The sequence below is a fragment of the Glycine max genome, chromosome 16 (genome assembly GCF_000004515.6).
Source record: "Glycine max cultivar Williams 82 chromosome 16, Glycine_max_v4.0, whole genome shotgun sequence".
Lineage (NCBI taxonomy): Eukaryota > Viridiplantae > Streptophyta > Magnoliopsida > Fabales > Fabaceae > Glycine > Glycine max.
The window spans coordinates 9,406,098-9,417,392 of NC_038252.2; the positions used below are offsets into that span (position 1 = coordinate 9,406,098).

The window sequence follows — 11,295 nt, forward strand, 5'->3', positions numbered from 1 at the left end:
CCTGGCAAACCCATTGTGTGGTGTGTCTTGTTATGTACTCCAAAGCGCCCTAGGGTGGTTTTTCACTGACATGGTACCACATTGCATGTAGGCTTGAGTCTTAGCATAATTGTCTCATGCGCTTGCTAATTGTTTATTATGAAATTGAGGTGTTATTATGTCTTGATCAGAACGTGTGATTCTTGTGTAATGCGATTGATGATTGAAAAGTGTGATTGATGGATGAAAAGTGAATTTTGAATAACAAAGTGATGAAATAATGTGAGATATGCTAAGTAAATTGTATTTGGCTACTATATGTTGTTTTGTTTCTCTCTAGTAGTTAGGAATGTGATAACTCACTCCCGGTTTGCTGTTTGTATTTGGGTCCTGTGATGATCTTGAACCTTGTGTTCGGGGGAGCAGATGGCTAGGTGAAGTTCTTAAAGGAACCTTGTACTGAAGGACGTCGAGACACAATGCTCTGATAAGATGTGACAATGGGGCATAAGTTTTATATTAATTGCATAATGTTAGTCTATTTTATTTTATCTCACTGATTTAACAAAATATTTTTGAAAATTTTGACGGCCTTGTTTCGAGCCGAATATATTTTTAATAAGTTTTAATTGATAATAGTGAAGTGAATGTAAACCTTTTACCCGTGTGAATTTGGTTACCGATATTTTTTTTATATATTTTATTTATTTATATGTCAGGGTAGAGGGTGTCACAAGAACTGCCTTCGTACACGTGAATTTACAAAATTGCCATTGCGTCTCTATCCCTACAAAGACGGTGAGTAAAAAACATCATCGTTCTCTTTATTTAATTACAGTTATGCCACCGTGACACATTCTAAGACGGTTCATTAGAACCGCCTTAGAATGTGCATCGTAAAATTGTCTTTTTTAGTAGTGAAACCTATATATATTTTGTAACTCCTATCAAAAACAATTTATAAAAATAAATTGAAACTTTCATTTTCTAACTTTTACAAAAATGAGATGTTTATTAAACAAAATTGAGCCTTTTTTAAGACAAAATTGAGACTTTTAATTTAAAATTACAAATTAACCTTGGAATGTAGGAAATCATTATTCGATTACAAATGTTACAAGAAGTGCAAAAGAGAGGACAAAACTATCATATTGTAACACAAAACATCTTGCATTTTGCATTTGGTGTCCAATAGCGTGTGTTTGGTGGAATCGAAATAGCAAAGAGCAGGAAGGAAGGTACGCGGAAGTGTACATAAATCTTCACTCTTTTGAAGTTTGGCATACTAGAAATATCCAAGGAAGTTTTTGAAAAAACATGGGTCCCACCACCAAGCAAAAATTTTGTGCCAAATTGTGAAGAGAAGGGACAAAGTGAACCAGCAATTGTGAGAGCAACGCAAAGACTTGCTATCCATTTATCACGCACCCCAATCAAGAGTTTACACCCTCTTGCACTTGTTGTTGGTTCTCGTGATAATATTAATTTTTTATTCAATTTTTTATTTCATTTTTTATCTACTAAACAACTTCAATTCAAACATTTCTTTTCTATTATACTTTATTTCTCTTATACTAAACAACCTTTATTTTTACTCTATTTCTTACATATTTTTGTTCTTACCTTTTCTCACTTAGTTTATATTTGCAAGGAAATGAAACACCTAACAAAAAAGTCAAGGGATTTGAAAGATCAACATCTGTTGTGTAATTTGATAAGGACCTAATATAAAATTATGTAATCTAATAGAGATCTCATAGAGTGTTCTAAAATTTGATAGGGACCTAAAACACACTTCATAATTATAATTGCAAAATAGTAGACCTCATACATAGATTACTACTTCCATAAAATGTCATTACTAAACTTGTTCTTACAAACTTGTTCTCACAATAACTGAACACCAAACCACAACCTTAAATTTGATCACAACACAATTTGAATCAGTGCATCTCAAAGAACAACAATACAACAACACTTTACATCATCTACTTAATTTCAAATACAATGGTGGTGATAGCACACACCAAATCCTAAAGGAAGACCACAATGCATCCTAGGACCTTCACCTTCACCCTCTTTCTTTCAATGCTTGCATGATGCTTTGCTGTTTCTTTTTTTTCATATTTCTTCAACACCTTCAGCATATCCCTGGGATTGAGCCTCTTCTCTCACAAGCATCTTCTTCAAGTCTTGTACTTATTCATCATACAAACAAATTATTTCCTCGTGTGATGCAAGTTTCTGTTCAGTTTCTATAACCTTATGCTTTTGCTCCTCCAATTGTGAAAGATAAGGATCTTTACAATACTTCCAGAACCTTGGTTTAAATATATTTTGAAATCATTATCCCAAACCCACAATTTACATCTTCTATCTTCTTGCATATTATACAACAACCACTAAGAACCTTAAAACAAAACATAATAGAAATTAAGACACAACAAAAATCAACTATGTCAAAAGTAAAAATTTCTTACATTCCACTTAGCATATGTCCAGAAATATCTTGTCTAGATGTTTCTTGGTTCAAGATGTTAGTTGAATCATCGGCTTGTTGCACCAATAATGAACACAAAAGGACCCAAATGATGAAGAAGGACCCAAATGACCAAAAGGAAAAATCTTTTGATGTTCACTTTTAATGTTCAATAAAGATTTTGCTTGGTAATTTTATTTAATTTTATTCACAATATAAATTAAATACCTAGTTTCATTGAATATAGAAGGACTGTATCTATATTTATATATCCATGTATCTTAGGATAAGTAACTCCTTCTATGTCATTTGTTGAGCAACTTTTTTTCCTCTCAAATTTCTCTTTCTTCATTCTTTTTTTGCACATATGTGTTGGATTTAAAACTCAAAAAGATGAATTCAGATAAGGGAAGAAAAAAAAATAGATAATCATAACATGCAAAAAAAGAAGTATCACTATTATTGAAGATCAAAACAACAAAATACAAAGTGTGGGTTCATAACTCGGATGGCACTTAACCCTTATAACTAACTCCCTTACATAAGATTGTAGCAGACTTAGATAGAAATAACAGAAAATGGTTACAAACAGAACTTGTTATCTAAACCATTTAGTAACTAACTAACTAAACAAACTAGATGATACATCCTTAGATGTGATTGGAAGCTCCAATGGGTAGAAGAAAATTTCAACATAAAGGACTAGACTAGATGATACTTTAAAAAATTTGTTGTCACTCATTGTTCTGTTTTTCCCTCCCAACAATAATTTTTCCATACACATAAGTTAGGATTCAAACTTATATAATAAGTTTAAAAAAACCTTATTATTATCAAGGAATCGAACCCCAACCACTTGAACTAACCTTTATAGGGGTACATTTCTTGACGATTAATAAGATAAAAAAATTTGTCATTCTATTAGCCAAAACTTACTATTATTATTATTAATATTTTCTTTCATTTAATATTCATATTATAATTTTTATATTCAAAATAAAATGAACTAATGTTTTATTAAATATATTTTCATTTATTCAACAACATCTTTACATATAGTGTATATTTAAAATTTACCTTCATATTTTAAATTAAAAAATAAAAATTAAACTTTTATTTATAAATCTATTGGCCAAATCATTGTTGTCATCATGTTATCGTCGATTGGCCAAATCATCCCCATCATCATTATCATCATCATCATCATCATTATTATTATCGTTATTGTGTAATCAAGGGGGTAAACACTAGGAAGATTTACATCATGAACAACCACATAAATGAACTTGACATCATACCTTAATCTAAAATCTTAAGGTTCATGTTTATGGGTCTATCCTTCACTTTTATAGTGTTTAACCTTCCCATTTCTACACGATATGAGAATTCACCTCATACTTATACTCCAACAATCATCATTGTTGTCATCGTCGTAATAATATATTCATAATTTATTATATCATTGTAATATTATATATTATTTATGTTTTATATTAAATATTTATTATTATGTCTTTTATTTATAAAAAATATATTCTATGATAAAAATAAAAAATTATTGTAGTTTAATCTACATGATATTTATTTTTTCTTTAAATATTTAATATAATAATATACTCAATATTATATAAAAAGTATGTTATTATTATATTAATTGAATGATAAAAATTTAATTTTATTGTATATTGATAACTATTATGTCACTACATATTAAAATATATATCTACTAACATATATTTTTACTAATCAAAACATAATAGTCAAATACATTAAAAAGTTATAATAATATAAAAATTATAAATCATAAACTTAATACCCTGTAGGAAGCAAGATAATTAATTAGTTGTTAGTATTTGTAAGATATTTAATGATTTTGATAATTTAGTACTAAAAAATTTATACTCCTATTATAAATTTGAATCATCATATTACATAAAAGTGTTTTTAATAACTTGTTTTAGATGAAAGTGTTTTTAAGAGTTATTATCACATTGCACTGAGTCGTGTTTCATTTTCTAATTTTATATATTGATTGTTCGTCTTTTTTAATCTATCTTTTTCAAATTTATTTCTAAACTAAATTTTGAAATTATATTTATATTGCAATATAATAATTGACAATATTTTAAAAAAATGTATTGAAAATTCTAAGAAAATAAAATGTTATGAGTGAAATATATAGTTATTTTTAATAATACGTGTAAAAAATGGTAAGAAAATATTTGCATAAATATAATTTGAAACAAGTATGCATTGTATGCTATAATTCATGCTTTTAGTCATTCAAATTCAAATATTAATCATGTAAAATTGTACAAGTTAAACCAGAACATTTGTTACTAATTTGAATGTAAAACTAAGAAAAATAATAACAACAATAAAGTGAAATAGTTATTTTTAATAATATGTTTCAAAAACTTATAAGAAAGTATTTTCGTAAAAATAATGTGAAATAAATATGCTAAATTCATCTAGCCATTTAAATATTAATCACGTGAAAAATGTATAAGTTAATTCATGACACTAGTTACTAATTTGAATGTGAAATAGTTATTTTCAATCACATGTTTCAAAAACTTAAAAAAATTATAAAAACAATTTGAAAGAATAATGATATAATTCATCTTATTTAACAATTTAAATATGACTTAATATCGAGTTTGGTTTTTTTAGTTTATTTAAAGTATTCAATTAAGTCCTTAATTTTTTGAATATGTAATTGAATCCTTTATTTTTTTAAATTTTATTCAATTACATCCTTTCCCTACAATTAAGAAGAATGTTGTTAGATTGTATATTTCAGAGGTTTTTATTCATGAATATTGGTGATTTTTAATTGTCACTAAAATTTATTATTATTTTTAAATTAAGAAAATAACCGTTGTCTCCTCTCCATCCCTACATAAACCTAATCCTCTCATTTAGAAAAAAAAAAAGTTGCTCATCCCTTCTTCAACACTGTGGACAGCGGCACAACCGCAAGAGCCACGGTGGATTGACTGCTTGAGGGGGAATAAAATGCTTAATATTTTCTGATAAGAATTTTAATGTTGTTATTGAGAATAATAATATTTAATTAGATAAGATTTGATAGAAAAATATATAATATAAAATAAGCTGTATTTGGAAATTCAATCACGTGATTAAAAGCCATGTGCTCAACCAGCTGAGCTAAGACGGATTTAATATGAAAATTCAATTATTCCTGATTAATTTGTCTTTATGCTCAATCATATCTAAATTCTTAGTTCTTGCCAAAACCCTGAAGGAAGAAGAACCCAAAACTTTGGGCAACAAGAGGCACAAAATTTTATTATTATGAAGTGAGAAACTCCTCAGAGATGTTTGTTGCATCCCTTGCTTGCTCTTGCACTTATCCCTCCCTTTTGTTGCGATCTTTGTGTCCCACATTTACTTCGTGGTCTTATCAGCTCAAGCAACTCAACAGAAAGAAGAATCGCATTTTGGCATCCATCAATGGTAACAGTGCCTACGATGTGGGCGGAGGATATCCGGAATTGGAGCAGAATCAGAATGGAAAGTTGCATTCAGACATGTCTTCTCAACGCGAAGCCCTCCTTAAAGGAGGGGACCAAGTCATCTCTGTTTTGGAGGAAATGATTACCCTTGTAAGTTACTTGTTACTTGTTATTGTTACTAGGAGAGAATTCTGATGTGTATTTTGTATAGCTGGCGTTATTGTTTTTTGAGAAATTGAAACAAAAGATTGTCTGTAACAAAAAGAGTAGAAAAAATGAGCTCCCATTATTAAATCCCGTGTAACCCACTCTCTTAGATGATATTAGAGCCCATCGGGCTGCTATCCACCACCCGTAGATGTCTAGTCCTGTCAAACTTGCTCTAGATGTCCAGTACTCCGCGTGAGGAGTGTGTGTTGGAGGTCGTGCATTGTCTAGAAATATGGCCTAATAAGTTTATATAAGCGGTGGATAACTATCATCTTATAATTCGGTTTTGTAGGATTGAGTTAGACCCATAACCCACTTTCTAAGAGTAACACAAATCTCTTCTATGTTATGGTTTATTTTTTCATTGACCCAATAGTGTCCATACACTTTTTTGATTTGAAGGTACTTTTAATAGATTTCTCCTTTTCTTTTGTTACATTTTCTTTTTGGTTTTTCTCTCAAGTGGCTCATAAGTATCTTTTCTTTCAGGGGCTTCTAATGTTAATGTATGATATAAGTTTCTAGTGGTTATGTTTATTTCCCAGTGGAGGGAAAGAAGGAGGCTATGCATGCCAGCCATGTAGATTTTCTTGCTGAAGATAACTGATTATATATATGTGTGTGTTAGTTTTTACACAATTATGTGCAGCATGCAGTTTTTCTTTTTTCTGAAAATATTTATTGTTCTTGGATCTTTGCATGACACGTAGTGAATCCTAGTGTGTGATGTTGTAACGATTGCATATTAAGTTTATTTGTATAAATTTGTATCCAGTTGGAAGACATGAATATGGACGAGGAATCTGAGAAAGTGGCAGTGGAGTTGGCTGCGCAAGGAGTTATTGGAAAGAGAGTTGATGAGATGGAGTCTGATTTCATGATGGCCCTTGACTACATGATCCAGCTTGCCGAGAATGACCAGGATGATAAGGTATGATTATAACTTGTTTAGTTTAAGTTAGAAATCTACATGTTCTGTTCCATCGAGAAAGTTTTTGTTTGCAATTATATTTTTGTGACAAATCTACATTTGGATCCTTTATTGGAAACATATTAATGTTTTCATGCTTTGTTTTTTTAAAGAAACTGTCAACCAATTAGGTTTCACCTTAGGTATGACTTTTAGTGAAAAACCTTTACACTGTTAGTACATTCTAATTAAATTCTTTTCTTAATGTGAGTCTTATTGACTGCAGTTATTATGCTACATATTAGAACTCATATAAGCGCACAAATATTTGTCCTTGCTGTTAGAACATATCAATGGGCTACTTTTTGTCCTTCAACCACTCCCTGCCCGTAAAATTTTACTTGATTGTTGTTTAGTAAGTAGTATCCTTTAATTGATGATTGCTATTCCATAATTTTCTATGCTGGTGAGCAATGAAACTGATGAAGTTGTGATTGGGAGTTAACTGCTTATGTATTTCCAATTATTGGATTCAGCGCAAGTCACTGTTGGAAGTTATCAAAGAGACAGTATTATCACATCTAACCAAAAAATGTCCACCCCAGGTAAGGAACTTCTTTGAGCTACTTCTTAATCATTTTTCTGACTGAAGGACAGCTCCAGATTTTATCTTTTACATCAATGTGGAATTTTTCCCTTCATCTTTTAGGTTCAAGTAATTGGTCTTCTATGTAGAACTCCAAAAAAGGAAAGCCGACATGAATTGTTGCGCCGAGTTGCAGCTGGTGGCGGTGTATTTAAAGGCGAAAATGAGTTGAAGATTCATATCCCATCAGCAAATCTAAATGACATAGCTAACCAAGCGGATGATTTGTTGGAGGTATTTATAAAAACTTCAAGCATTATATAAATTTCCAGGTCTTTCTTGAAGTCTTTTAAACTTCAAACACTCATACTCGGTGACTATTTGATTGTTTTTATATTAATGATGAGAGCAAAGTGCTGTTAAATCCTTGAGATTGTCCTAAATTGCATTTTCCTCTTTTCCTACTTGTCATGATTTGATTCTCAAAATGCTCTTTACCATCTTATTGTTGTGTATTTCCATTTTGCACCTGCAAATTGTTTGAGTCAAACTACATATTTATTAGTTGCTTTCTGATATCATATCATTGTGTCATGTACCTTACAACTTGATCTTTGACGAACAATGCAGATTCCTTTACATATATAGAGAGTAGTTGACACTTGACATTGTTCAAGTTCTAGATGTTCAATTTTTGGGCTATAATGATATATATACTTGGATTTATTTCTTATTCCATCCATTTCTGTTCTTTATTAAATTATGCCCATGTCTTTCAAGATAAGCTTCTTTAATTCTTATTGCTACTGTCTGGTTAAATGTTTGGTGCTGGGCCATATCTTTGCAGGCAATGGAAACTCGTCCTGTTATCCCAGATCGAAAACTACTTGCAAGGCTTGTTTTGATCAGAGAAGAAGCTCGTGATATGATGGGAGGGGGAATTATGGACGAAAGAAACCATCGTGGATTCTATACTCTTCCTCAGCCTGAGGTATGTTGATCTGTAGTTTCCATCTTGTGATCTTAACATGGTTACCTAACAGTATTTCATTTTCATCTGATTTTACCCTTTGTTGCTAAAAGGGCTTGGAAATCAAAACTACATAGATATTGTCTTTCATTGTCAGAAATACTGTCTTGGCATCTTTATAACTGTTGGCAGTGCAGGTGGACTTCTTAGCCAAATTGGTAGCTCTAAAACCTGGGAAAAACGTGCTTGATATGATAAGAAATGTAATGCAAGGAAAAGATGAAGGTGCAGACAAATCTGGCAATGACAATGAGGATGACACTACCAATGGGGAGCCAGCTGAATTTCTTGGAAGGGTGGGTTGATTGCATGCTTGTGTGCTATTTAACTTTGGAATGTGTTATGCATGCATGCATGCGAATTATAGTCACTGACTTAATCGAATTGAAAGCTTATTTAACTTGTCTGTGATGATATGCAGCCACTAGTAACGGGAGAGAAGACACTTCCAGTGCGCCCTGGCATGTTTCTTGAGACTGTCTCCAAGGTAGTGCTACATTTTGCTTTTTGTGTTGAATGGTTTGCTTTGAAGCCAAGTGGACCAAAAATCCCTTTAAGCTATAAAATATTTAGTCCACTTGAAAATTTCACCATTGGGAAACCTGCACTTTTTTACTGTGATATTTTCTCCCATATTCAGTTTTTGTTGAACACTCTGATTGTCACATTAGATTGAAATGTTCTTTTTTTGTCTATGCATTTCAAATTAATGTTTTTCAATTCTTGTCTTACCAGGTCTTGTCTGGTTTATATGCTGGAACAGATTCTGGCATCACTGCACAACATTTGGAGTGGGTATATTCTCTTTCTCTCTATAGATTCATAAATGTTTCTATTTCCAAGATCAATGTCCTGTGGTGCCTGTACTATAAGGAGAAATTATTGTATGATTTAGGATCACCACATGTTCATGGTCCCGGCCAATTTCCATGTGACACGTAATTAAGTTTTGTTAACTCTTTATCATTGAAAAACTCAACTACGTCAGGTGGAGATTGACCGGGATCATGGATGTGGTATTTCCAAACCGTATAATAATTTCTCGTACTATAGCTCTCTGGAAAGATAAGTGTCATCCCTTTTTCTTCAGAATTTTCATTTAATCTTTGTATTTTCTTTTGGAATTTAATTAGCCAACCTTTAGTTAAACTTGTTTAACCTAAGGAGGATAATTTGGTGCTGGATTGAGATCAGCTTCTTAGAGCACTTAGGGCTATTGCCAGTTGTTTGTTTCTGTATTTGACTTAACTATTTTAAAAGTAACTCGTTTTCCATATGACTGTTAATTGCAATTACAATTGAAGTCTATGGTAAACAACACCTTGCAGAAAATGTTATTTATGAAGATGGGGGACTTTTTTAACTACAGAATGCAGAATAATAATCCTCTGAAATTCGGTAACAGAAAGAAACTAGTTAGGCTTTATCAACCTCTAGTTTTCTGTCGGTTTTTCAAGTCATAGTAGTGGAGGGTATATATGTTTCAATATTGTGTCTGGTGTTTCTTCCTTATTTTTAAACTGTTTTGCATGAGTACCTCATATACCTAAGGGAAAATGCAGTTTTACTGTTAGTTTTACTGATTAAATTATCTTTTAAAGTAATGAGCCATATGAACACCTTCATGATTGTTTCTCTTGTTCTTTACTCTTGCTTTCAGGTTCATCGGAAGACACTTCAAGTGCTTCAGGAGATAGCATATGGCTAGTTCTCTCTCCTTTTTTCTTATGGTGAGGTTAAGCACAATGGCCATTTTGTATCCACTGTTTTAGCCTTATGTGCTGCGAAAAGACTTGATAGTGTGTTTATAGGGATAACATAACAGATAGTATAAAACTTTAGAACGTTTGCTAAGTGAATAATATAAATTTGTGGCAGTGAATTATATATATAAGATCAAGAGTGGCAGACATCAGAATTTCTGGACTATGCTTTGGGCTGTTTGGTTTCTGCCAGCACTTAACCATCATTTGAGGTATTTGTCATGGTTCTGCTGATTTTCAAAGTTAATTTGCATATTAGGTGTTCTCTCCCCTTTGAAAGGGTTTAGTGTAAGTTATCGGCTAAAGATACACTTAGTGTAATTTTTTATTTTAAAAAGGAAAACTAGTGGCAAAGCTTTATTGGAGAATTTAATATAGTTGTATATTCAAGACTTGAACTTAAGATTATTGGTTATACTTAAATGACATCAGTTGATCTACACGATGGGTGGTTCCTACATTAGTGTAAGTTTTGAATTTCAATTAAAAATAATAATAAAGAAAAAGAAACATAAAATTGAATCTGTCCTTTGTATTTGATAGACTTTGCACATATTAATTGTACATGGAAATGTTAAGAAAAATATAACGGTGTATCATGTTTACTAAATATAATCGTTAATTACATGAAATATGTATGGATATACATATTTCATGCTCAATACCTATCCTTCCGTTAGCTTGCGTCGGATCCATTAAGGCGATCAAATTTCCTCTATCTAGTCCACAAGCAGATTACAAATACAAGTCTTTCCTTTGAAACTTGAGAAAAATAGACAACGTTTATTCATTGGTAATGACATTTCTTTGCTTTGTGCCAAAGACTAGGTATGACCAATATGTTGTTAGTACTAGTGAA

The 11,295-nt window shown here is 31.4% G+C and overlaps 1 protein-coding gene and 1 long non-coding RNA gene across 4 annotated transcripts; both read left to right on the top strand.

Moving 5' to 3' along the window:
• The first annotated feature begins 342 nt into the window (after positions 1-342).
• Positions 343-1,514, top strand: LOC121173669 (uncharacterized). The gene is made up of 3 exons (XR_005888984.1): positions 343-511; positions 699-777; positions 1,070-1,514. It is a non-coding gene; the product is annotated as an uncharacterized lncRNA (long non-coding RNA).
• Positions 1,515-5,631: 4,117 nt separating this feature from the next.
• LOC100795042 (protein PEP-RELATED DEVELOPMENT ARRESTED 1, chloroplastic) lies at positions 5,632-10,876 on the top strand. Of its 3 annotated transcripts, XM_006599079.3 has the most exons (10): positions 5,668-6,087; positions 6,923-7,078; positions 7,594-7,662; positions 7,767-7,937; positions 8,491-8,634; positions 8,811-8,969; positions 9,095-9,160; positions 9,409-9,468; positions 10,334-10,403; positions 10,552-10,876. In XM_006599079.3, the coding sequence occupies exons 1-9, from the start codon at positions 5,800-5,802 to the stop codon at positions 10,379-10,381; spliced, it is 1,161 nt and encodes a 386-aa protein (XP_006599142.1). In that variant the 5' UTR covers positions 5,668-5,799; the 3' UTR covers positions 10,382-10,403; positions 10,552-10,876. The 3 variants fall into 3 exon arrangements, 2 of the variants coding, with proteins under 2 accessions (XP_040866356.1, XP_006599142.1); XM_041010422.1 differs by having other exon boundaries at positions 5,632-6,087; positions 10,334-10,876; XR_005889003.1 differs by having other exon boundaries at positions 5,667-6,087; positions 9,409-10,403.
• Positions 10,877-11,295: the final 419 nt, after the last annotated feature.